The 27,693-nt window shown below is 37.4% G+C and overlaps 2 protein-coding genes and 5 non-coding genes across 12 annotated transcripts in view; 6 read left to right on the forward strand and 1 right to left on the reverse strand.

Moving 5' to 3' along the window:
- Positions 1-549: 549 nt before the first annotated feature.
- Positions 550-17,825, reverse strand: LARP7 (La ribonucleoprotein 7, transcriptional regulator). 6 transcript variants are annotated; one of them, XM_070047737.1, is made up of 14 exons: positions 17,540-17,730; positions 13,073-13,155; positions 11,992-12,192; positions 11,604-11,704; positions 11,423-11,506; positions 11,112-11,276; positions 10,932-11,025; positions 10,514-10,858; positions 10,293-10,437; positions 8,468-8,619; positions 7,748-7,866; positions 4,744-4,903; positions 4,503-4,594; positions 550-773 (listed from the first exon to the last, which is right to left on the reverse strand). In XM_070047737.1, exons 3-14 carry the CDS (start codon positions 12,188-12,190, stop codon positions 693-695), a joined length of 1,737 nt encoding a protein of 578 aa, XP_069903838.1. In that variant the 5' UTR covers positions 12,191-12,192; positions 13,073-13,155; positions 17,540-17,730; the 3' UTR covers positions 550-692. The 6 variants fall into 6 exon arrangements, with proteins under 6 accessions (XP_069903838.1, XP_069903839.1, XP_008265693.1 ...); XM_070047738.1 differs by lacking the exon at positions 17,540-17,730 and adding an exon at positions 17,184-17,212; XM_008267471.4 differs by lacking the exon at positions 13,073-13,155 and having other exon boundaries at positions 17,540-17,825.
- On the forward strand, positions 9,579-9,658 carry MIR302B (microRNA mir-302b). Its single transcript, NR_126582.1, has one exon. It is a non-coding gene; the product is annotated as a microRNA mir-302b (primary transcript).
- Positions 9,722-9,789, forward strand: MIR302C (microRNA mir-302c). Its single transcript, NR_126583.1, has one exon. It is a non-coding gene; the product is annotated as a microRNA mir-302c (primary transcript).
- On the forward strand, positions 9,898-9,966 carry MIR302A (microRNA mir-302a). Its single transcript, NR_126584.1, has one exon. It is a non-coding gene; the product is annotated as a microRNA mir-302a (primary transcript).
- MIR302D (microRNA mir-302d) lies at positions 10,061-10,128 on the forward strand. The gene has a single exon (NR_126585.1). It is a non-coding gene; the product is annotated as a microRNA mir-302d (primary transcript).
- Positions 10,185-10,252, forward strand: MIR367 (microRNA mir-367). The gene has a single exon (NR_126586.1). It is a non-coding gene; the product is annotated as a microRNA mir-367 (primary transcript).
- ZGRF1 (zinc finger GRF-type containing 1) overlaps positions 17,799-27,693 on the forward strand; it is a 107,065-nt gene continuing 97,170 nt past the window's right edge. Inside the window, 4 exon segments of the mRNA XM_070047739.1 lie at positions 17,799-17,929; positions 21,203-21,282; positions 23,397-23,477; positions 27,295-27,354. Coding sequence (XP_069903840.1) covers positions 21,262-21,282; positions 23,397-23,477; positions 27,295-27,354 — 162 coding nt within the window. The 5' untranslated portion in view covers positions 17,799-17,929; positions 21,203-21,261.

Genomic DNA, 27,693 nt, shown 5'->3' on the forward strand with positions numbered 1-27,693 from the left:
ATGGAGATCAATCTTCAGCTCACTGGTTCATTCCCTAAATGCCCTTAGGTACTCAAGCCATTATCTGCTACCTCCCAGGGACATTAATAGGAAGCTAGATGGGAAGCAGGGAAGCCTGGAATTGAACTAGCGCTCAGATGAGGGATTTAGGCCAGACAAGCAGTGTCTTAATCTAATGTGCCACAACACCTGCCCCTATATGGTATATTCTAAAGTGGAAGACCAGAAAGGCAAAAAGCAATAAATACAATTAGCATTATATATATATATATATATATATATATATAAGCCAATATGAAAAGACACCCAAAAAATTGAAGATGGAAAATGCAACCGAGAAAATAAATACAAAATAATATGACCTGTTAAATACTTTTCTAAAGATACATATTATTCTTTTGGCAATTAAGTATTTTTTGATGATAATGTTCAAAACAAATTTACTTACTAAGTCACTTAAGTTAACTCAGATAATTTCAACAAATAAAATGTTTAATGAAAAATTGTGATACCCACCATTCTTGCTGCTAAAAAAAAAAAACACTCTTATTTACAAGTTGAGGAACAATGGTTTTAATTAAAGGTAACTTTTAGAAAAACATTCATTATGCAGTACTACCATAATACAATGGATTTTCTACAAGCAGCTCAAGCATCCAGTAAAATAGTAAGAGGTAAATTTTAATTTTTTTTCAGTCATACTCAGAAAATCTAATGTGCTGACTTGCTTGTTGAGTCTTTTCCAGTCTAATCTTTTCAGCTTTGGTGATTAACTATAGAGAAAGAAATCAGAAATTAGAATGTATTAGACATTTAAAAATAAATTATTTGAAAAATTTCACTATCAGTTTTCATGAAATTTTAGGTCAAATCAATTATAGAGAACGCTCAGATGATGGCTTAGTAAGCATCATAGGTATTTAACTTTTGAAATAGCCAGCCGACTTCTTCACGTTAGTTCCAAATTACTGAAATCTTCAACTAGGGGCTGGCATTGTGGTGCAGTGGGTTAAGCCACTGCCTACTGGCTCTAGTTCCAGTCCCTGCTGATGAACCTGGAAAAGCAGAGGAAGATGGCCCAATTACTTTGTTTTCTGCACCCACATGGAAGACCCAAATGAGTCTCCTGGATTCAGCCTGGCTCAGCCTCAGCCTTTGTGGCCACTTGATGAGTACACTACTGGATGGAAGATATCTCTCATTCTCCCCAACTCTACTTTCAAGTAAATACAAATCTTAAAAAAAAAAAAAAGTCTTTCAATTAAAAATAGCCCCTCTTGGGCTAGTGTTAAGCTGCTGCCTCTTAGGCTGCCAGCAGCCCAAATGGGTAATGCTTCACATCCTGGATGTTGTACTTTTGATTCAGCTCCCTGCTAATGTACTCTGTTTCTTTCTTTCTCTCTTTTTTTTTAAAGATATATTTATATTTATTTATTTGAAATTCAGAGTTACACACAGAGAGAAGGAAGTCTTTCATCTGCTGGTTCACTACTCAACTGGCCGCAACAGCCGGAGCTGCGCTGATTTGAAGCCAGGAGCCAGGAGCTTCTACCAGGTCTCCCACATGGGTGCAGGGGCCCAAGGGCTTGGGCCATCTACCGTTTGCCCAGACTATAGCAGAGAGTTGGATTGGAAGTGGAGCATCCGGGACTGAAACTGGCACCCATATGTGATGCCTCCTGCGGTGCTGGCTTTATACACTGTCACAGCACCCTCCCCTGTACTCTGTTTCTACATATCTCTGTAACTGCCTTTCAAATAAATCAATTTATCTGAAATAAATACATAAATAAAAATAGCCAATCCACACTGATCAATTTTTATCCCTTTAAGAGGGTTCAGGACCTATATTTGTAGTTTTATATTCCCATGGGCTCTGACATTAATTATGAAAACACTCTGGTTTGTTTACAAATTTGAAAATTAAAAAATGTTTCATGAAAGGGTCTACTATTATGACTACTTCTTTTTTAAGAAAGATTTATTTTGGCTGCAGTTTTGGAGGTTCACAGTATTATGATTACTTTTATTACTAAGAAGAATTTTTAAAAATTTACTTGTTTTTGGGATTGGCATTGTGGTGTAGTAGGTCAATCTGTTGGTAGTAGGGACCCAAATACTGCAGCCATCACACTGCTTCCCAAAATGCTCATCAGCAAAAGCTCGATGGGGAGCAGAGTTGTTGGGACTTGAACCTGATACTCTGATATGGAATGTGTGTTTCTCAAGCAGAGACTTAACCACTGCACCAAACACCTATTCCCTTTTATTACTTTTAAAGGTTGCAGAAGAAATTACATGAAATGAAGGAGAAAAGTTGAAAATATTTAGCCTTAGAGTAAGTGCAAATCTTTTTCTCTGAAAACCATAAATATTAATTGAACATTCATTTAAATACTTTTAAAGTGTTGGTGCCAGGTGGACATTGGCAGGAAGTCAATTTTAAACTAGAATGCTCTAAGATCTTAGGTGTTCAGAACTGTATCATACCTGTGAGTCTGTTAACAAATTTTATAAATTATGTTTATATCTGATGAATATCTGACATCAGTAATCTGTACACTGAGAAAAGATCATTGAGCTAGAACAAGAAGAGAAGTAAGAAAAGTTTTCCAGTGGCTGTTATCTGTTGCTATTACACACCAAGAATGACTGAGACTCACTTAGACACATACTTCTTGTATTTTCCTGATCTTTTCTGAGGTAATTCAATTCACCTTGCCTCATTTTTGTATGTAAAAATAAATGTGGAAGAGAAAAACTTTCATTTGCTTTTCTCCTTTTAATTCTGTATAAACTGTTTGAGCAGGATTTAGGAAATCATTCCCAGTATTGTCTTACTCCATAATGTGAGAATTAAAAACCAGGATTTTATTACTGCTTTTCTGTCACTCAACAGCACGATGGAAAATTGGGGCTGCAATGTCAGTAAGGCACTTAAATTATACTTTTGGCAGAATCATTGCCATTCTGCTATTTTTTCCACAGCACTGAGGTTCTGAGAGGCACTCAGTTATACTGGTCTCTCCTAGTTCCTGATAATCCTCTCCCAAGGCCTCTGCTTTTTCTGCGGCTTCTGAGTGGGACTATGCTTCTGAACTCCTGGCTTTCTCACTTATTTCCCTAAGGCCTGGGCTATGTCACCTTCTTAGGGAAAACTTCCATAAAACACTATCTGATACAAAGCTGTTTGCTTAATTTTTCTGCACAGTATCGACTATCACCTAACCTACATTACTCATCTGCAAGTTTCATGAAAGCAGAAGAGTCTGTTATTCATGGTTGTACTCAAATTCAAGAATGGTGGGAAACACAAAAGGACATTCAAAAAATATTTGTCGAAGTAATCACCAAGTAAGTAGGTTAATCTGAATACAATTTACTGTCCTCTGACAAGCTCTGAACAGTACTACTTTGTGTGGTACCTTCGTTTCATGACCTGAGCCAACTAGCTACTCAACAAATCAGGCTACTGACAATGATGACCAACAAGTAAGTGAAAGTAGGAAAAGAACTCTCCAACTCAAGATATAGCTACTCATTTGTGTTCCAATTCAATTTATAAAACTCCTTAGCAAATGTTTACTTCTTGCCTCAAATTAAATTTTCAAAGATAGGACCTTTCCAAATTTCCAACATTAAATGATTAATTCTTAGCTTAAAACACAAACACTTTAAGTGAAACATCCCACCAACAGTATTTAACAAAATGAATCTATTTCACTTATGGGCTCTGATTTAATACTTTTAACATCTAAATAACCTCAAGCAGGCTTTGAAATTAACACCTCAGAGACCTGAAAGAGTCTTTAGGAAGGAAGGAGGCCACCCCAACCCAGCAAGTACAATCTCCATTTTAGGAAACCAAATTAGCAAACACCAGTAGGAGACCTCCCTCCAAATCATCACAAATTCCAAGGCTGATGAAAAACACTAGATTTTAAATATTTTTTAAAATAATTTAAAACATATGACCCCAAGTCAGCCACACTAAAATATGGAATTATGACTTAAATTAGCGAAAGAGAGGCTAGCTTTACTTAAGTAATTTTAGCTTATGTGTATCACATTACTATCCCTGAGAAAAGGGAATAAAGTTTATCATTGCTGTAGCAATGATTATACATAAAGTCTCTTAATCTTATCTGTAGAGTTTCGTATCTTTATAAACTATAAATACACCATGCTTTTACCATTAAGACATTCTATAATCATTTATGTCAAACAAAGCAGAGCAGCCAGAAATGAAGACCTTGTAAATTTAAATTTTATCAGTTTTTCAAAAAAGGAAAAAATGGGAAGCTCTAATTAAAAGTATGTATCCCTGTGGGAAAATAAATTTTAATTTCATACATTTTGTAGCCAAGATAAAGACTATTCTTTTTCAACCTAAAACAGGGTACTCTGTAGGTTTCTGTTATGTAGAAGCAAAACTAAAGTTATCTACTCACTACTGACTTTCAGAATCTATTTAACCTCCAAAACCAATATGAATTGATTACCTTCTCAGTGCCTCTCTTCTTCTCTCGAGGTTGATTAAGTTTGGCCTGTCTGTCTACCAAAATCTTCTGCCAATATCTCTGTTCATGATCACCTTAGAAATGAACAAAAACTCTGATGTTTGAATATAGGATACTTAAGGAAAAAACACATTTAAAGCATTATATTCTCAAACTCAGAAAATATGATACAATCATTCACAATTCAGAATTGTTATAAAAATAAATTTCTATGAAGTTTTACCAGAAAGGACTTCCAATTTCCAGCAGTGTTTCTTCTTGATTTCTGTGTGTGCATTCATTACTGCTTGAGCATCCTCAGGAGTTTTAAATCTAGCATGGCATTCTGTATCTCCTTCTAGCAAATCAACATAAACAACTTCCGAGACTGCAGCCAAAGTATCCTGCATTGAAGTTTTGCAGAAAGTATTAAAACTAGTAATAAAAATGCTTCATAATAACTTTCAAATTATTCCAGTGGTTATATCAGATTATATGTCATTATACAGAGTAATGAGGAATAAATGCCTGATATAAATCATACCTAAAATATACACTAATGTTTTGACAGATATGGACAGAGAAGATGACCAATTAACAACAACTCTAATCAAAATTTATTTTCCTTTGTATCTTTACAACATTATTTTGAAACTATGAACTACAATGGGAATATTATTCAACAAGGGCAACACATCTGTAGAGCAGAAAGTACAAACAGTCTCCCCCACTATCACAGGAGAGGGTTCAAGTCCAGGGTTATTAGTAAAAGGAAACAAAAGGAAAAAAAAAAGATTTAGAGAATTTTTGTTTTCACTTACCTGTATAAAATCACTTAATACTGAAATCATGTGTAAAAATGTTTAAAGTTTTTAGAACAACTCATGGAAAAAGGTTTCTTTATTAAACCTAAAAAACACCCTGGGTTCTGCAGTGGATCTACCAGAGTACAGCTCAACAAAGGTTTTTGTTAAAATACCTAAATAACTTCTTTTAAACAAGTAGTGGTTACCCAACAAGGGAAAAGTCTTACATATAATGCCTGCTGTGAGGGCAAATTAACAAGATTCCTGCATTCTTAATCAACTTTTTTTTTCACAGCAGGTTCCACAGAGAACACAAAGCATTTATGCAGGAATGTTATGCTGCTAATTCGTAATTTACCATAAAGCTTCCATTCATAAAACTAAAGAAATAAGGAGATTGTCTACTGTAAAAAAAAGTCTTATCTCACTTTATTTTTGACACAAATTTTCAAGAAACAGCTAATTTAGATTATTCTTAGTTGCTGAATTCTTAGATGACTGTATTATGGAAAGAACTGAGCAATATCTGGAAATACTATTTCATCATAGACTAAGAAAAGTTTATTAGTTAGTAATAAAATTCCGTGAGTCTCTAGAAGCCACAGATGAGCTTAATTCATCCCAATACTTAGTTTACCATCTATCCCAAAACAAGCACTTAGTAAATATTTGCTTAATGATTAAAAAAAAAAAACTGGAAATATACTTGCCAATTCTTCCCATTTTGTTATCAAGTAAATTAGTCCTAAATTTAGAAACAGAGCAAGAAAAGTGGCATTTAATTGGTGAAACCTGAACGTGTTCTCTGGTTGTAGTGAGTTTTATAACTATTTTTTTTCTGACAGATTAGAAGATATTTACTAAATATCCATTATAATGTCAGGCTAATCTCCTGATTTAAAACCCTTAGAATTTAAAACCCTTAGAATGATAAATTAGCCTGGAAATCACACTGGCAAGTCACAGACAGCAGTAATCACCATCGTAGCTCAGGTTTTGTTCCACGAAAAGTAAGTAACTACTAACTTGATTAACACAGTTATTTTATGATTCTGAGGATCATAAATGAAGAATGTGTAATTATTAATTACCATTCAGATAATGTCAATTGATTCCAAATAACAAGCTTTGAGTAATGTTTGTGTTAAATCATTTGCAATTTAATCACAGCAGAATTCATGTTACCACCCTACTCTGAAAGCAAGCTGCCCAATGACAATTTGGGATTGGCTAAATAACTTATCAATATTGGAAAGAGGGTAAAAAATTTATGTCTTAGTGATGGCTGCAGGATATTAGGGTAGGGTTTCAGATAAAGAGTGCCTAGACAAGATCACAGTGAACAACAACCAACCTCAGTGGTTACTAAAAAATGTGACTGGTGTGGTCCATGTAAAACAAAAACAACACATTACATGGTGCTGAGTATCAGTATAAAAGGATTAAGAAATATTTGTTAATGTTATAAAACATTTCATAAATTTAAAAAATAAGTGCCTCACCTAAATAGGTGACAGGGTTACTTGTGAGTAAAATATGGTAATCTCACACAAAGGAATATGATTTCATTGATAAGAAAGAAGTATTGCTATGTTGGTATAAAATGCTATAGAAGAAAAACTGCACAAAGTGAAAAAATATGATAGACCTGTATGTATGACAATTTGAGTATTAATAACATAGAACTATGGATTTAGTTGCACATAAATGTAAAATAGCTTTTCAAAAATACCTATAACTCTTTGAAAAACTTCAAACAATCACCACGGATTGAAAATACTGAAAAAAAAAATTACAAGCCCATTTTCTAGAAAAGTTTCTGTATTCTTTCAGGACAAAGGCTTCATTAACAGACAAAACCAGGTCCATCGTATATTAAAAATATACATATTAATCATTTGGAAATCTATTAAAAAGTATGAATATCAAGAAAAGCAAATTTAAAAGTTCTCTTAATATGCTCCCAAATGAGACAGCATGAAATGATTACATTAAAAATGATTTCAGACCAGCTCTAATGTTGATTAAATCTTTAAAAATGTTTTGGTGCCAAATATTTTTCTAAAATCCATATTTAACAAATAAAGTATTCTAAAAAGTAAGTATTGGGAAAGCATTTCCTGTATCTAGAATGACCATAGGCTATTTTCTTATTCAATCTCACAGCAGACAACAGGAGTACCAGTAAAAATATGCACAAGTTGCAAATTTCCTGTACAGAAGGATGTTTGGCTGTTCAGTATAAATTCGATTCAGAGAGCAATTTGAGTTTAGATTTTGCTTCAGGTTAAACTCAAGAGTTACCACAGAGTCAAAATTCTAAAGGTAGTTCACCATAAAAATACAAACTGTAATTTCATTTATTTCTTATATTCAACCCATTTTCACATGGGGAAGCAAGAGGAGAAGAGGACAAATACTCCAGGGGTTCAAAAGCATTACCCGGACTTGTTTCCTGCCAGGCAGGGGCTCTGTGCTAAGGATCTTCACAATCACTCCACTCACAAACTGTGGTCCTGTGGCATTAACCTTCTCCTGGGGGCCATGCTCTTCACAGCTGGCTGTTGATTTCAAAAGAAAAGAGCAGGAATAAATCTCTTACACTTTACAACTGAACACTTAGGAGGAACACTTTAGAACCACAGGATAACTTAGGCTGATTTAAATGATTTACAATTTATTTAATATAAATACTGAATTTAAATAATGAAGGTTATATTGTATATCACACTACTCATTTCAGACTACCATGATATAAAAGGCAGAAGGTATTGTTACTGTTACTGTTAGAAGAGCATTTATAAAACTTTAGAAATTGCTTTTCTCTGAAACAAAGACCAAAAGAATGCTGCTCAATTAAGAAATAAACAGATTTAGAATATTATGTAAGAATATTCTAAATACATTATTCAGTTGTGAACATTTATAATTTGTAGGAATTTTAAAAAGATCCTAATGTTGAACAAATTCTTGCTTGTTCCTGCTTTGGCTTTTATTATGAAGTTAGAGGTTAGAAGTCATATTTCTACAAAGTAGGCATTCATTGATTAATAATGAAAATGGTAGTGATAGCTCTCATATTACTAAAAAACAGTGTTTAAAACAATCATACATTTAAATTATATTATGGTACTAGAAAAAAACTATCATAGTGATCTTCACCATTTTCAGTTTTCATTCCAGACTTTTTAGGTACTCCACTTTCTGTTTCCATTTCTGACCCCGATTTTATTTGGGATATTGTCTTCTTTAAAGAAGCCATGCTGGCTTTCTGTAGTGCCAAATATTCTTTTTTTAAATCCATCCATTCGTTCCTGTAAGTAAAAAAAATGAACTACTGAAATAGTGACATGGGATAACTAAATAAAAAATATGGAAACATCGAAATACACACATTCCCAGTGACTGTAAACACTCCTCCTACCAACTTTCCTCTTTGTTTAAATACACACTCAGATAATTTCCTAGGTCCTAAATCCATCTAGCAAGCAAGGAAAGGGAGTGCCTCAGGCCCCATCATTCAGATTAAATGTTTTAAATTGACTGATTAAATTCTTTGGTGTGTTTCAAATATTTTAAATCATGAAGGTAAAGTTTAAGAATTCTTAATTAATTAGTAGCATTTATTCAATCATTCATCTTTCAGGATAAGTGAAAGATTAAAATTTAAAGATGATTTGTTAAACTGCTTCCAATTTGAGAGATAACATTCCTATGCATTTACTCAAAGCAAAAGGAATTTCTGAGAAGAAAAACACTCCATGGAAGCAATTTATTTATTTACATATATTTAACAAGTAGATGTTTCCTCAAACAGCTAGAGCTCCTCCTGATAGAAACACAATGCATCCCCTGGCTCAGAGGGAACAGTCATTGTTACCCTAATCTATGCCATCAAACAAGCAGATAGGAGATTTTTTTTTTTTTAAGAGGAGGATATCTAGTGGTAATGGTTTGAGCTGTTAACATTGACATCTGTATACTTCAAAACAAAAAAAAAAAGACCAGATCCACCCAGGATCATACTTTCCCTGAGAGCTGATACATTAAAATAACAAAAGGCTCTTGTAATGATTCCCCCAAGATAAAAAGGCAAAAGGAATTTCGGAGTTAAGAATAGTATAAATAGAAGTGGCTGAAGTCCTGTCTTTCACCCTTCCACAGGAGAGCAAGAGTCTGTGCGGACTAATTTAAGAAGGTAAAGAAAAACTCTGAAAAGCTATCTCGTTTTTGTCTTTTTCTACTCAGCTATCGCTCCTTGGTTGAAGGGTGGACTCCCTTCAACTTTAACATGGAGGTGCTTTCTGTGACTTTCGTTAGAAAAAGTAAGTGCTTCCATGTTTTAGTCGAAGTGAATTCAGCTTACTCCTACAAATCGAGTTTGGACACCTTAACTTTCCGAGGTTGAATGGATCCCCTTTGCTTTAACATGGGGGTACCTGCTGTGTGAAACAAAAGTAAGTGCTTCCATGTTTCAGTGGAGGTGTCTCCAAACCGACCCAACTTTTGTAAAATTTTCCATTGTTACAAGCTTTTTACTAAAATTTTCTTACAGGTTACAGGATTCCAAGATTTTCTAAAGACTGGGCTCCCCACCACTTAAACGTGGATGTACTTGCTTTGAAACTAAAAAAGTAAGTGCTTCCATGTTTTGGTGATGGTAAGTCTTCTTTTGCATTTTTAGAAGCCCTAGAGTACTTTCTTGAACTATCTTTATTAAGTTTCAGCTGTATTTTAAAGTCTGCTAAGGTGCCCTCTCTACTTTAACATGGAGGCACTTGCTGTGCCATGATAAAAATAAGTGCTTCCATGTTTGAGTGTGGTGGTTCCTACTAGCTTCAACTGTTAATCCACATTGTGCGTAGATCCTGGTTACATGCCATTACTGTTGCTAATATGCAACTCTGTTGAATATATATTGGAATTGCACTTTAGCAATGGTGATGGAATGTTTTCAAAGGCTAATGAAAGAGAATAACATACTTACTTCGATAGTACTCTCAATGGTATAACCTCTTCTCCCATTTTGTGTCTCTCTTTGTGTTTTTTCTTATGTTTCCTTTTCGTTTTTAAGAGAGAAGCATCTTTAATATCCCCGGTATCCTTTTCTTCTTCTGTGGAGAACCCTAAATCTAGAGAAATCAGAAACTCCGTCACTAAGACATTTATTGCGAAAAATGGTGAAATACAAACTTAAATTATATGTACCTCTGTTTTCTTTGGAAACCTCTGCTTCATTTTTAATGCTATCTTTCTGGGCCGTTTTCTTTACTTTTGACTTGGGAGCCAGGCTTTCTGTGTCTTCAGAGCTACTTCTCTTTCTCTTCTCTGTTCTGACTTCAGGTAAGTTGGACGTTTCAACCCTTTCCCGTTTTTTCTTTTTCTTTGAGGGCTGCTTTTGGGGTTCAGCATCTGCTTCAGAGCCCTCAGATGTAGCCCTCGAGGTTTTTTTCACTTTGCTCTCATTGCTTGTGTCCATTGTTAACTCTTGGGTCTGGACATTATCTTCCTTCTTCCCGCGTCCTTTCTTCTTCTTTTTCTTTTTCTTTTCTTCTGCAACAATGCTATCATTAGTTTTATTTTATTTTGCACCTTTATTTAAATATTAATTAAGTAAAATACTTACCAGCTACTTGTAGGGCTGGAATGGGCTTGTCTTTGACTGTCTTAGGAAAAATGCCAGGTTTTCTTGGTGCTTCTTCTGGTGGGTTGTTAAGAAACTGAAAGATTCCAAGTAAATTTTACTACTACTTATTCCTGAAATTTTTACTTTTTTTTTTTCTTTCTAGGACCTGGACTTACTTACCTCAATAGCTTTTGCTGCTTGTTCTTTGGTTTCAAATTCCACAAAAGCAAATCCTTTTGGATCTCCAGTAGATTTATAATGTGGTATACTTACATAAACAACATTGCCACATTTCCCAAATACTCTTTCAATCCAGCTGTGATTAACATTTTTGGGGAGTAATTCCTGTGATAAATTAGAAACAGTATTAACATGTAATAACAGCCTTTCACAATTCTTGTATGTCAATAAATTTTAAACTTAAAACACTAAAAATGTGTCTGTCATTCTACTAGGGACCTGGGTTCTAAGCTTCTCAAGAAATGGCTTACCACATACACAGTCCGCTCATCTTCATCTTTTGGTCTTTCACCCAGAGGTTTTTTCCTCCTGATTCTGGTGCCTTCTAAATCCAGCTTTAGAACCAAATATTAAAAATAATTTAAATATTAAAATTAGTACAACTGAAATAACTGAAATAAAATTGCAGTAAATGTAAAATTTAAAAATTACCTCCACAATTGCTGAACTTTTCAATGCTCTGGCTATTAACTTCCCATCAGTAGTCAGTTTTTTCATTTTGTTAAAAGACAGGAGAAGTGAAATATCTACATCTAACAAAAAGTGCATAAATATGACAGTAAAACACTGAGTCTACACCATCTGTGTAAATACAATTTTTGATTCAATACTTTTGAAAAGTTGTATATACAGATCTTGTAGAAATTTAGAAATGACACCTGAGAATTAGACTGGGTGAAATAAATGCCTCTCATTGGGAAGTGTAAAATATTTGAATTGGTATTTTGCTGCTTTTATATCTGGGCAGCAGATAAAATAGGAATTCATTTCTTACCCAGTTATATACATTTATTTATACATAATTTATTTCTATACTTACATCCATCTCTTGATTTTTCTATCTGTTCACGAAGGAATCTATCTTTGTGGAGATTTGCATCCCCAAACCAGAAGTCTACTTGCTTAGCGATGTCTGCAAGCACCTGTTTAACTCTAGACCTTTTCTTTTTTTCTACATCTTTTTTCTTGTCAGTGCTTTCCTCTTCTATACCCTTTTGATTTCCATTTTCAGTTTCCATTTCTGTGAATTAGAAAAGTAAATCACAAATTATAGTCAAAATGGGAAAAATCCAAATATTAACTGCCTGTCAGAATAAAAGTACCTTTTAGGTAAAACATCCTAGCCTAGTGACAGTGGATAAAGGAAAATAAACTGCTTGCTTGATTTTGAAAACATCTGTTGGTTCCTATAAGCAGTGAGTTCAACTCAAAGCTATAGAATTAGCCTTTTGTTTTTCAAGCCTTTAGTTTCCAACCCCTTTACCTCACCTTTTGTTCCTTTAGCTTCAGCTATAATTGGTCCTCATATCCTGCAAACTCCATGGTAAATCTTCTGAATTTACAGTCTCCCTGAAACACTCCCTTTATTTTTCTCCACAGAATTTATCATCTAACATTTCAGCAGTTTAAACTTCCTTAATTCCTGGCATACCTTCAAAAATAATTACATAAAAGCATCAGGTTTAATGCTGGCCAGTCTGAGATTGACTTCAGGTTCCCACAATATGGTTTACTTTATACAGGGTCATTTTTAATCAAACTGAAATCAACACAGTATTAAAGCCTATTTCTGTCTCAAGTCTGACTGCCAGCTAGAATCATTAGTTGTACAGCGGTACTTCTGACATAACAGAAAAAATGTTTTTCAAGCAGAATTTGGCTTCTAAAACTCCAAAGCCTTATACTATTGATTGAGGATGACCTAATTATAGTATTCAATGGTGGGATCTTTGCAAAGGTTATTAGGTTGCTGAGGTGAGCCCATGACTTAATCATGAAGAGAGGCACAGGGACACAGCATGCTCTGTGTCTCTGCTTCCTGGTCCACTATCCTAGGGCCTCACAAAAAGTTGACTAATACTCAGTATAAAGATGTTAATAAAGAGGTTAATGACTCTCACCTCAAATCTTCAAATATGCAGGCCAACAAAAGTTAGCAGAAGAGTATTTTTTACAACAGGCTTCAGCTGATAATCAGGCACCACTTAAAAAATATACATTATGAAGTATTTAGTTGATGGCATAAAAGGTAATAATTATTAAAATAATCAGGTGTTATTTAGTATCAAATAACTTCATTTCTTCATATTCTTACTTCTACCCATCCTATCAGACTTTTCTTCATACTATTCCAGTAAAATTGCAAAGGCATTAGTGAGCCCCACTGTCTACAAAAACTTTCAATAGCATTTGCAGTTGATAATTTCCTCCTTGAAAATATCTTCTTTGTATCGCTTCTAAGAGAGTTTTCCTTCTGCTTAATTTCCTTTGCAGACTTCTGGGTTCTACCTTTACATGCTGCCTGTGATTGGACTAGGTCTTGAACATCCTTCCTATTTACACATTCATGCTTTCTGAGGGTCTTGGCTTTAAGTGGCTATTTTAGTGTAAGGCCACCACAAAACACACCAAACACCAGAGTAAGGGAAAGGGCTTATTGGGGCAAAGAAGGAAAAAGAGGGAGAAGGAGAGCATAAGAGAAATCAAGAGAGAGAACGAGACAGTCCATGCTTTCCAAGGATCTTGGCTTTAAGTTCCACGGCTTTATGTGGCTATTTCACATTTTCTCATTAGATCCCCACTCCAATGTCCAATGGTCCATCTGACACTGCCATTTGTTTATGTAAAGCACGAGGTGGGGAGAGGAGGATGGGACCTTTTTTTTTCTGCCAAGGGCCATTTGGATAATTATAACATCATTCACAGGCCACACAAAATCATCAACTTAAAAATTAGCCTGCTGTAGATTTATTAAATTTATAGAGTCCCACCTGTGGTTGCCTTGACAAGGTTGGCCAAAGGATTCCTGGGTCTGTCTTATATGGCCCATGTTCCCCACTCCTGATCTAAAGGATATCTCAAAATTAACATGGCAAAAATAGAACTTACAGAGTTAAAACAAACCCACTCTTTCTTCAGCCCTGCCCCAGTTTTCCCTATCTCAGAGTCACCAATTACAAAAATGCTAAAGAGGGCAAAAATCCTGAAATCATTTTGAATTCCTCTTTACCACAAACCCCACAGTCAATTCATCAACATTTCCATTAGCTTTACCTTTAAACCAGACCCTGAATATGAATACCTGTTACCCCTTTCACAACTATCTCATCCAAACAATCATCATGTCTTGCCTAAACTACTGTTAACATCTTCTATACTAGTCAGCCTGCTTCTACTTTTTCCTTTATACTCAATTCTCCAGATAAATTAATAATTTAAACATGTAAACCCATTATGAGAACTCCATACACAAGTTCCTGCACAAGTTTCTTAAAATAATTTGACTGTTTATCTACCTCACTAGAACTTAAATGCTATGAGAGGACTTTATCATTATCTAAGTATCTGTTGAATACTTAAATAAAAATTATTTAAAATTACTTGTGAAATGTTAAACATTTCAAATTCTTTCGTAAGTCGGTAGACCATAAATAAAATACAACGGGGTTGGTGCTGTAGCAAGTAAAGCATCCCATATGGGTGCTGGTTCGAGTCCTGGCTACTCTTCTTCTCTGGCTCCTTGATTCTGTGCCAGGAGCCCCTATACCCATGCAGGAGACTGGGAAGAAGCTCCTGGCTCCTGGCTTTGGACTGGCCCAACTCTAGCTGCTGAGGTTATGTGGCAAGTCAGCCAGTGGATGCAAGTTCTCTGTCTTCCTGTAAACTCTGCCTTTCAAATAAATGAAATAAATCTTTTTTTTTTTTTTTAAAAAGGTACAAGTGTAGTCTATGATTATCACTGTAGCAGGCTCCAGTGTCAACAATGAATCGTAAGGAGCAGACAACCTGTTTTCCAACTAGTTTCCTTGTCTGAGCCACCACTTAAGAAGCAGTGGACAGAGCTGCACATGCACATAAGTCACAATTCTCCCAGAAAACTTTCCCCTCCATTTTCACAGCTCAGCCCAAAGACTCCTTCTTTCTTATTAAAAGGATTATTTTTGTGTCTTACAGTATTTAAGCTCAGACTGATGAAATATATCTTCAATTAAAAGACAAAGACTAAACAGAAAGTGATATAAGAAATGGTTAAATTTACTTTTCCCAAACAATGACTGCAGAAAATCAGAGTTATATATTGTGATTCCACACATTCCAAGTCTCCAACTCTCCTCCCCAGGCCTGCTTTACCACCATGCTCTTACTTAAGGATACCTATTCTATCAAGCTAACAAATGATGCTATGTGCTAGCTGCACAGATTTTGAGCAAGTTACCTCATCTATGGCCTATAAAACATGGATAAAAATTATAACCACATAATATGGCTGTTGTGAGGATTAATCACAATAATGGAAATGAAGCACTTCAAATTGCTGCTTTACAGAACATACTCAATAACATGTAATCATTATCATGATTTAGCACTCTAAATCCTATCAATTTGACTTCTCATTTCCTTTGTTCCTTCCTTCCTCCTTCCATCTATCCATTCATTATTTTCCACTACTGTCACTAGTAACAAGATAACATTTGATAAAGTATCCTAGCAGCCATACACAGAAGCCTATGTGTAACTTGTCTGGAATGGATTCGTTTTTCTGAGATTGATGTCAAACCCCAACATCAGAAATTCTTTGGCACTTTTCAATGACATGCATTAAAAGAAAAAAAAGAAAACCAACCAATCTGGCTTCTAAATATAGGCTTTAAACAAAGAATAAGTTACTGTGTAACAATGCCAGTTACTCTACATTGTTCTAAAGCCTCAGAAACCCACTAGGTAGTTTATTTTCACAGAAACTCAAAGGTTAAGTGACTTGGCTAAAACCAGCTGGGTAAGTGAGCCCAAGTCTGTTTGACTCTTAATTCCTACTTTCAGTAGAGCCACTTGTAATTTGTTACTAGCATGCTATGTTCTGACCCAGGAATTCTTTCTTTTTAGATCTAGGTGATTACAATTTCCTTTACTTCTTTCTCTTTCAAAGGCCAGAGAGAGCGAGATCTCTTCCATCTGCTGGTCCACTCTCCAAATGCTTGCAACAGTTGGGGCTAGGCAAGGCTGAAGTCAGGAGCTAGGAATTCAATTGGGGCCTCCCATGTGGTGACAGAGACCCAATTATTTGAATTACCATCTGCTGCCTTCCAGGGTGCCAGGATGTGCTAATCGGGAAGCTAGATAGGAAGGGGAAGAGCTGGGACTCAAACCCAAGAGATCTGACAGGAGTTAAGATGCTGTTCAAGCAGCATCTGATCAGCTTGGACAAAGTCCTGCCCCTCACGCAAGGCTTCTTGTGAACTTGGCAGTTACATTGTGGGGCAGTGAGTTAAGTCACCAAGTGGGACTTAGACATTCCTAATCCTGGAGGCCTGGGACGGAGTCCCACCTCCAGCTTCCTGCTACCCATGGGGGAGACCGGGATGGAGTTCCCGGTTCCTGTGTTTGGCCTGGTCCAGTCCAGCCTTGGCATTTGGGGAGTGAACCAGAGGATGGAAAACATCTCTTTCTCTCACTCTCTGTCCCATTGCCTTTCAAGTAAATAAACATTTTTCCGAACTTCATTAAACTGCGAGGTAATAACTACATCTCCACTAGACAAACCTGATTTCCATTTATCATTTTCTACAAGTTACACAACTGTAAAAGAGCTCAATGACAATAAAAGGCATTGATATCTCGGAGGAGTTAAACAAGACCCCAAGTAATTATTTTTTTTGCCATTTCGAAGTCTTTCACACATTTCCTAGTAAAATTAAACAGAAAATATTTTGATAAGTATATGCACATTCTCTTGGGAAGCTGATGCGTAACTTTTATCACTTTTTCAAAAGAACTCCTGTGTCTAATAAACCCCTATTCGGTTTTCAAGGCTCAGGGTAGGTGGCATCTTAACTTCCACCGCTACCTCCTCCTCAATTGCTCGATTTGTTTTCCCCAAGTACCTCTAGGAATGCTTTTGGTATGCAGTACTTAGCACTCATTGCTAGGTCCTTCTCACAACTAGATTTTCAACTCTTCGAGGAGAAAACTAGAGTCGTGTAAAAGAAAATGACTTAGAACACAAGTTCTCACATTCGCTATCCTTTGGCAGACAAACTTCAACTCCAATTGGCAAAATAAAGCACTTTCCCTAGCACCTACTGATCTTCTCGGCACCCGTACTTCCTTACAGACGCCGGCAAGCGCTGGGCGTGCCCCAAACCTCGCAACGCCGGGCGCTATGCGCCCCCACTCTCCGCACACTGGAACTGCAAGAGCTAGCAGAGGACTTCTGCGCGTGCGCACAGAGAACTAGGCCTAGCGAACCCAAGGTAGCGTGGGAGGGGGCGGGACGAGATAGCCGACACATGATAGAATGAGCTGCTAGAAAAGAGACTGAGGATTAACACTACTCAATGAACGCGACTTCGGGGCCACTTGCAACTTACTCGATTCAATTCTAAAAATACAGCGTCAGCGACGGCGTCCTTCAGCCCCTTCCGTCTCCTGATGCTTAAAGTCGTGGTTATTGCGCGTCATAGGATAAGCGACACCACACTCTCATCCTCTTCAGAAAGACGGGCCCGGAGGCCGTACGTCCGCCGCCTACGTCACACGCGAGGGCTGGCTCCAGGAGGGCGGGACATCGGAGAGCGCGACCTGCCGAGGCGGCTGGAAGCCAATGAAGATTTTGATTGGCGGGTTAAAAATGGCGGTTCTAGGTGAGGCGGGGTGAGCGGCCTCAGTTTGGGTCTTCATCCGGTGTGGTCCCGGTTTGATGACGTCACTAAATTTTCGCGGGAGAAATTCGAAAAGTGGATTTTGTGCAGTGGGACGAGGTGAAGTGGCTTTCGGGGTATCTGGGAAATGAAGGGTGGACAGTGAAGGGGACTTGAGCGATTTAGGATTAGGGGCCGAAAGAGTCCGTTCCGCAGAAGCGGACCGGGAAGAATGCTGTTTGGGGCCGAGATGGGGGCGGTAGCAGGCGCAGCTTGCCCGGACCGCCCGTGGTAATTGGTGTCTCCTCTTCAAGTCTTTTGTTTTGCAATTCCGCCTGCCCGTGAGGACCAGAGGGGTATTGCTGTTTGTTTTCATGACCCTAAAGTCTATCTCTATTGTCCTTCAAAACAACGGCTCAGATTTATTAGGATCTTGGCAAATGACGTGTGGATTTCCTTTGGTTGTTTGTTCTGGTTGGTTTCCTAATAGGATGTTGAGCTCGTATTCTGAAACTTTTAAGTTTGAACCGTTAAGGAGTTTAGGTTTGAAACATACTGCTTGTTCAAAAACATGGGAACCAGAAACATCTTGTAATTTACAGGAAAAATGGCTCATTAAAAAAAAACGATTTATTGTATGTATGTGAAAGAGCTACAAAAAGATCTAGAGCCAGAGATAGTCTTTCATCCGCTTGGTTCACTCCCCAAATGGCCACAGTAGCCAGAGCTGAGCTGATCCTAAGCTGGGAGCCAGGAGCTTCCTCTGGGTCTCCCATAGAGTGCAGGGCCTCAAGGAGTTGGGCATTTTCTACTGCTTTCCCAGACCATAGCAGAGAGCTGGATCGGAAGTGGAGCAGCGGGAACTCTAGCCGTCACTCATATGGGATGCCAGTCCTGCAGACCAGGGCTTTAACTTTCTGTACCACAGCCCTGGAAAATGGCTCATTTTTAAAAACTGAGAACACCCAGTTTTGCATATGTAATATAACAGCACCATAATATATCTGTGTGTATGTGCATATATAATTATCACTGAACATTTGGAATCTCCACATCATTTTAAAAAGTTATTTGCTGATTTATCTTTCACGGATTAGGAAGTGGGTCACCACTTGAATTGTCTGACAAATGTAGACAGATTAGCACTAAGAAAAAAAATTAATATCTTTTTATTTAGAAGATAAGACAAACACACAAACCGATCTTCCACCCTCTGATGTTGGCCAGGACTGGACCAAACCAAAGCTGGAAGCCAGGAACTCCATCTTTGTCTCCTGCATGGGTTGCAAAAGACCCAATTACTTGAACTCCCTGCTAGGATGTACACCTGTAGGAAGCTGGATTGGAAGAGGAACCAGGATTCCAACCCAGGCAATACCAAAGTCAGGAGCCAGGTGCTTCCTCTGTGTCTGCCGCATTGGTGACAGGGGCCCAAGCACCCAGGCCATCCTCCACTGCCTTTCCCAGGCCATTAGCAGGGAGCTGGATAGGAAGTAGAGCAGCCTGGACACGAACCAGTGCTTATGGGATGCCAGCATTGCAGGTGGCAGCTTTACCTGCTGTGCCACAACACCGGCCCTAGTTTTTTTTAGGCGTAATCCCAAAGGCTCTTTTTGCCATCATAGAGAGTTTGACCCTTCTCAGTTCCTTTTACATTATAAATCCCAGAAATACCTCTAATGTAAGAAAATAGGCGAATTTATCTTTAATTTCTAAATAGCTCATAAGTAGTACTAAAATCATAATTACTGGATTTCTAACCTGTAAATTGTGATGATAATACTCTTCAGGATTATGAAACTGATAACTAAATTGTCCAATTCTCACCTGACACATAGAAGGTATTTAATAATATTATTTGAGTATGCACACCAATGTTTAGACTACTGGGCTTTAAATTCTGAACCTGCCATTTATTTAGTTTTGAAATTGGGCAAGTTATTTGACTGTTGTGTACCTCAATTTCTTTTATAAAGTTTATTTTAATTTTATTCAAAAGAGAAACACATCTTCTGTCCCGTGGTTTACTCTCCTAATGCCCATGACAGTTGGAACTGGGCCAAAAGAAAGCCTGGGTCTTGGTGGCAGAGATCAAGGACTTGAACCATCACTGCTGATTCCCAAGATGTGTGTTAGCAGGAGCTAGAAGTGGAAACAGAGCCAGGACTTGAACCCAGACCGCTGTAATAATGGGATGTAGGTGTCCCAAATAGTGTCCTAATGTCTGTGCTAAATGCCAAACCTTCAGTCTCTTGTAAAGTGTATATAATGGTAGTATGTACATTGTAACCTTATAAGCATTTAAAGCATTTTTACCTGTGTCTAGTATATAGTTGCACTGAAAAAATGACATATATTATTATAGAGATGAGCATTAATAACTGCCAACTGTCAAGCACTGTGTCTGCACCACGTGTTTTCATCTCTGTACCCAGAATATTAATTCAGTTCCAGGGGACATTGTGCTCCAAAAGCATCAATGTTGTGTTTTCTGGACCTCTCTTATCTTTTTGGCATTCTTAGGCATCTAGTAATTCCTGGGGGCTGGAGGGGAGGGCTGTAGGATATAAGAGTTAAATCTCTGGAAGGTAAAAGCTCTGTCAGTTTAGGTCCTATCCTATGGCAAAGATCACTCCAGTTGCTGAGTGGAGAGATGATGAGATAAGGGGTAGGCAGATGAGGTAGGCATAGGATCCCCTCACTGCCTGAAGATGGAATTATTCAAAAAAAAAGTGTATCAGTACTGAACATTAATAGGCTTTTCTATTTTTTCTTTATTCCTTAAATAATATAGTATAGCAATTATTTATATATCATTTATATTACAATATGTATTATAAATAATTTAAAATTGATTTGAAGTACATAAGAAGATATATGTGACTTATAGGCAAATAGCATCCCATGTTATATAAGAGACTTTGGAATCTGCATATTTTGGTGTCTTCAGGCTGTGAGGGGATTAATCTTCATTGGGCACCAAGGGATAACTATAAATGGAAAAATTGAAAACACAAGGGGGCCATCTTGTGGTGGCTGTAGCAATTTAGAAACCTTAAAAAATTGAATTCTGGCTATAAGAACCAAACATGTAGAGGGGAAAATCAGTTTTCTAATATGTGTTATGGCACTTGGAAAAATGTTACTGGCTGTTCATTAGTTTGTGTATTTTACTTAGTTTTTTCTTTACTTGGTGAGTTCTTTTTCTATAGCGTGGTATCACTTTTAATGGGTCCCTAATGACAAATACATCTCTGCATATCTGTTTCCCTTGGTAGTTAGAATAGTCTGGGCACTCTTTGATTATTGTCTTTGATCAAGAGTTTATAGGGAAGGATTATGTTTGATACTTATTCTCATCAGGGTTAAATATTCTGTCATTTTCTATTTTAGATAGCATAAATAATTGAATAACCACTGATTATCTACTGGTTTTACATTCAGAAGAAACAATGGAATGCCAAGAATTTATTGTAAGTCCCTACCAATTTTCACAGTTTCCTCCCTTCCCTCCCTTCTCCTCTCTTCCCCAATCTGTCCCTCATCGCTCCCTCGCTTCTCCCTCTCTCCCCTCCTCTCCTCTTGTTTTGTTTTCTTTTTTTTTGTTCCTTCCCCTCCCATCTTGTTTTGTTTTCTTGTTCCCTCCTTCCTTTCTTTCTTTCCATAAGTGTCTTACTAGAGTTGTCAGATTTGGTAAAAATAAACAAAGTTAAATAAAACAATAAATAAAATAAAACAGTTAAATAAAAAAGTTAACCCAGTTAAATTTGGGTTTCAGATCAACAGTGAATACTTTTTTAGTATTAAGAATGTCTCAAAAATTGTGCTATGCTTTTTCTGGCAACTCTGTCTCTTACCAACCATTCATATTTGTTATTGTTTGTAACAAATTTTTGGGGAGCTTGGGACCAGGAAACATTTCTTTTTTAAGATTCATTTATTTAGTTGAAAAGCAGTAACAGAGAGAGAGAGAGAGAAAAAGAGGGAGCGAAAGAAGGAAGGAGATCTTCCATCTGCATGTTCACCCACCCAGTGGTCACAACAGTCAGGCCTAGGCTAAGTTGAAGCAAGGGCCAGGAACTCCCATCTAGATCTCCCATTTGGGTGGCAGGGACCCAAACATTTGGATTATCTTCCACTGTCTTACTAGAGACATTAGCAGGGAGCTGGATGGAAGTAAAGCATTCAGGACTTGAAAACGTGCTCATATGGGATATTTGCATTGCAGGCAATGACATAACCCATTGCAATACAATGCCAGCTCCAGTTTCTGTTTCTTGAAGGCCTACTATGCCTCTTATAGAATAGTGGTTCTCTAACTGTTTAGTATCAGGACTCTTTTGTACTCTCAAAATTATTGAGGACCCCAAAGAACTTCTATATGTAAATCTTATATCAATAATTTTCATATTAGAAGTTAAAACATAAATTTTAAAAATATTTGTGAATTCACTTAAAAATGTTGATAATAAACTTTTTTAAAATTTATTTTATTTTATTTTTGACAGGCAGAGTGGACAGTGAGAGAGAGAGACAAAGAGAAAGGTCTTCCTTTTACCGTTGGTTCACCCTCCAATGGCCACTGCGGCCCGCGCAACACGACTGGTGCACCGCGCTGATCCGTAGCTAGGAGCCAGGTGCTTCTCCTGGTCTCCCATGCGGGTGCAGGACCCAAGCACTTGGGCCATCCTCCATTGCACTCCCGGGCGACAGCTGGCCTGGAAGAGGGGCAACCGGGACAGAATCCAGCGCCCCAACCGGGACTAGAACCCCGTGTGCTGGCACCGCAGGTGGAGGATTAGCCTATTGACCCACGGCGCTGGCCAATAATAAACTCTTTACATGTGAAAATAAGTACTACTTTTAATGAAAAATAGCTGACTTTTCTAAAAAATAATAGCAGATAACCTAGGAGAGTAGCACTGGTATACATTTTATGTGAGTTTTTATCATTTGACTTCACAGAAGACAACTAGATTCTCATATCTGTTTCTGCATTCAATTTGCAATTGATTTCTGTTATAAGGCATATATAGCCCTGTGAAGCAGCATTCTGTACTCCTGAAGGAATGACAGTGAAAAGACAAATAACACTTGAAAATAGTTAAAAAAATTTTTTTTTCATTTGTTTTTAGTTGACGGACAGAGTTCCCATCTACTATTTCATTCCCTAATTGCCTACAGTAGCTATGCTTGGGCTAAAGCCAGGTGCTGGTTACTCAATCCAGGTCTCCTGTGAGTTGTAAGAACCCAATTATTCAGCCATCTCTGCTGCTTCCCAGGCGTTAGCAGGAAGCTACAGTCAGGAGCCAGAGCTGGATATCAGACCCAGGTGCTCTAACATGGGACAGGGGCATCCTAACCAGTGTCTTAACCACTGGGCTAAACAGATATCCCATGAAAATATCAACTTTTCTCAATTTTTTAGTTTTATTATTTCTTTGGTTATTATTGTTATGATATCTGTTTATATGTTCTTTTATTGTTAGATGCCTTAAATGGTTTTTTTGTATGTAAGAAGAGTGTATAAAATAACTTTGAATATAAATAAAAAGCATTTCTTTACATTTGTTCTCTTGAAATTAAGGTCCTATATACTCATCAAAAGATGAAGAAGTCAAAGGTGTGGCAAGATGGAATTCTGAAGATCTCTCACTTAAAAAACAAAGTAGGTGCAAAATAGTTGACCTAGGTTTCTAAGAATGAGGTTTTTGTCTTTAATATTAAAAAAACTCTATAGATGATAAAATGTTGGATAAGTCCATACTTCTATATGCTGTGAAAACATATTTTCAAATGATTCTATCACACTGGTTAATTTGTGTTTTATGAAATTTCAGTAAGTACCATTTGTTTGTTGTGATTTTTAAAAAAGCTTATATTGTTAAATGCTTACAGTATGCCAGGCATAATGCTTCAAATGTATTAGCTTACTTAACATAACTGTCCTACTGGCTAGGTACTGTTTTCATCTCTCTGATGATGAAACAGGCACAATCAGATGAAGTAGCTTACTCAAGGGTCTCTTAGCTAGAGTATGGAGGAGTCATGCTTGAACCTAGGCTTTTGGGCTCTAAAGTATATGTCCTAACCATTCTACTGTTTCTCTTAATATTACAAATTTTTAAAAAGAACTTTATTGTGCCCGGTGCTGTGGCAGAGCAGGTTAAAGCCCCGGCCTGCAGTGCCAGCATCCCATAGGAAGAAGCTCCTGGCCTCGGATCTTGGTTTAGAAAAGTCTTTAAAGATGAGTATTCTTCACTGTATAAACAAAATTAGTAAGTTGGGAGGAAAGGAACTGAAGATGATGTCATAGTCATAATAACATGGATGTATTAAACAGAATGAATCGTACGAGGAACCAAAAGCAATTAAATGGGGCTGGAATGAAGGGCCCATGTTGGGAAATGGTAGAATTTAAAGCTACTAAGGTGTGGAAGGGAGCCAGATTATGAGGGACTTTGTGTGTTCTTCCTGAGGAGCCAGTGAAGAATTATGAGCAGAAGAGTGATGTAATATTTGTGTTTTAGAAAGATTGCTTTGGCAGCAAAAATGCTATAGAATAATGAAGACAAAAAATTATGGGCATCTAACCAAGTCAACATTAGCAATAACTAGAGAGAAATTATAAAAATATTCTAGAATTTTCAGACCTTGGATATAGAAGAGAGGAGAATCCAAAATGACTTTCATATTTCTGTATTTTGATTATGGTGCTGAGACAAGATATCTCGAAAAGAAAATTAAATTTATGGGGAACAATGAAGATTTTTGCATTCCATAGGCAGAGTTACAGAGGGGCTGAGGCAGAGACAGAAAGAGAGAGATTTCCATCAGCTTGTTCACTCCCCAAATAGCTGCAATGGCTGGAGCTGCACTGATCCAAAGCTAGGAGCCAGGAGCTTCCAGGTCTCCCACACAGGTGTAGGGGCCCAAGGACTTGAGCCATCTTCTGCTGCTTTCTCAGGCCATAGCAGAGAGCTGGATTGGAAATGTTGCAGCCGGGACTTGAACCGGTACCCATATGGGATGCTGGCACTGCAAGCAGCGGCTCTACTATGCCATAGCACTGGCCCCTTGAGTTCCATTTTGAACATACTATATTTGAGATATTACAAAAACAGTCAAGTTACTTGGTGTTAAGGCCCCAGAGCTCAGGAAAGAGTTCTGCTGTACCATTATAGATTGGAAGTCTTTTGCGTTTAGATGGCATTAGAAGTTAGTGGAGTGGTTCATTTATTTAACAAATATGTTGTGAGTGTATGAAATGCCTAATATTCTAAGAGAGTGCATCAGGGAACCAAACAGTTAAACCCTTTACTTCAGAGAAACCACATGAGAGAGACTAGAAAATTAAATGAATACGTATGTCTGTTGGGTAAGGCAAATAGTAAGGAGATCAATGTCGTTGAAATTGAGTGAGCAAAGGAGAATGGAGATGAGGGAGATTAGATAAACCCTATTGCCTATTATAAGGATTTCTGTTCTTATTCTAAGGAAGCTGTGGAATGATTTGAGCCAAACCATAGTGTGATCTGATTTGTGAGGATGATATTGTTTAAGTAGGGAGTATAGGATGAAAAGACTAGAGGAACAAGAATACAGCTCTCGGAAATTTTTTAAATTTTTAAAATAGCTTTATTGAGATATATATATATATATATATATATATATATATATATATACTTTTCAGCTCACTCATTTGGTGATTTTTATTTTAATCAATTTTGCAACCATTAAAGCAATCTAAATTTAGAACATTTTTTGTCACCTAAAATAGAAATCCTATGCTTACTAGCAGTTACCGCTCAGTACCCAGCCCTTAGCCCTAAGAAAACAAACCTATTTACTATCTCTATAGATTTACCTATTTTGGACATTTCACATGATTTGAATTATGTAACATGGAATCTTTTATATATGACTCTTATGTAGCATAATATTTTCAATGTTCATTCATATTGAAGCATATATCAATACTTTATTCCTTTTTATTGCTGAATAGTGTCCATTGTATGGGTGTGCTGTATCACTTTATTTCTCTTTTCATTAGTTAATGTACATTTGGGTTGTTTCTACATTTTGGCTTTTTTTTTTTTTTTTTTTTTTTTTTTTTTTTTTGACAGACAGAGTGGATAGTGAGAGAGAGAGAGAATGAGAGAAAGATCTTCCTTTGCCGTTGGTTCACCCTCCAATGGCCGCCACGGCTGGCGTGCTGCGGCCGGCGCACTGTGCTGATCCGAAGGCAGGAGCCAGGTGCTTCTCCTGGTCTCCCATGGGGTGCAGGGCCCAAGCACTTGGGCTATCCTCCACTGCCTTCCCGGGCCACAGCAGAGAGCTGGCCTGGAAGAGGGGCAACCGGGACAGAATCCGGCGCCCCGACCAGGACTAGAACCTGGTGTGCCGGCGCTGCTAGGTGGAGGATTAGCCTACTGAGCCGCGGCGCCGGCTCATTTTGGCTTTTATAAATAATGCTGCTATCATCATTTATGTGCAAGTTTTTGTATATACATATGTTTTTACTTTCTTGACTATATACATAGGGCTGAAATCTCTGTGTCTGTGGTAACGTTATGTTTAACATTTTTTTAATTAATTAATTAATTTTTATTTTTTGACAGGCAGAGTGGACAGTGAGAGACAGACAGAGAGAAAGGTCTTCCTTTTGCCGTTGGTTCACCCTCCAATGGCCGCCATGGCCGGCGCGCTGTGGCCGGTGCACTGCGCTGATCCGATGGCAGGAGCCAGGTACTTATCCTGGTCTCCCATGGGGTGCAGGGCCCAAGTACTTGGGCCATCCTCCACTGCACTCCCGGGCCACAGCAGAGAGCTGGCCTGGAAGAGGGGCAACCGGGACAGAATCCGGCGCCCCAACCGGGACTAGAACCCGGTGTGCCGGCGCCGCAAGGCGAAGGATTAGCCTCGTGAGCCGCGGCGCTGGCTGTTTGTTTAATATTTTTAAGGAAATGCCAAACTGTTTTCAAAAGTGATGGAAACATCAATATTAAAAGGGCTGATGGTGAAATTGTTATGAAAAATAGCTAGAGACAGAAAGAAAGCTGGAAAATGAGATTCATCTTGGCTTCCTTTTGCTTCCTTATGCCTCACATTTAACAAGTTTAATTCATTATATTTGTAAATAATGTCTTATCTCCAATGCCAATACCTTATTTCAAGCATTAGTCATTGTGTCCCTGGTCCTCTACATCATACCATTACAGCAGATCTTGTCTCCTGTTTGTTCACTGTGATGCAATTCCTTCCCTTATGGTGAGAATTAAATTCTTGACTTTCTTTTGTGTATGCCTTCACATTCTTGCACAGACTGCTTAAATGCATAATAAGCATTTGAAATCCAGGTTAAACAAAGTGGCTGATCCTTTTATCATATAATTTGCTTATAGAGCAATTTTTTATTTTCTTTTGAACATGTTTAAGAAAAGCAAAGTTATATTGTTTTTAACATTTATTTTATTTTGATACAGGCAATTTTATATGATGACAAAGGAACATGTTTGGACAGTTTATTTCTTAAGTGCCTTGAGGTATTTTAATGTGTTTATTTTTAAGTTACTGTTTAAAGAGAATACTTTTATGAATGTGTTAATAGTTTGGTCATGGAATTAATACTAATGGTTATATCTGGTAGGTGCTAAACGTTAATTGTAACTAGACTGCTAAAAGTTTTTAGATACTTATGTTATTTAATTTTTATGACACTATGATTTTTTTTTTTTGATAGGCAGAGTTGGACAGTGAGAGAAACAGAGAGAAAGGTCTTCCTTTTTCCGTTGATTTACCCGCCTAGTGGCCGCTACGGCTGGTGCTGCGCCAATCCGAAGCCAGGAGCCTCTCCTGGTCTCCCATGCATGTGCAGGGCCCAA

This window comes from Oryctolagus cuniculus, chromosome 8, assembly GCF_964237555.1.
Source record: "Oryctolagus cuniculus chromosome 8, mOryCun1.1, whole genome shotgun sequence".
Lineage (NCBI taxonomy): Eukaryota > Metazoa > Chordata > Mammalia > Lagomorpha > Leporidae > Oryctolagus > Oryctolagus cuniculus.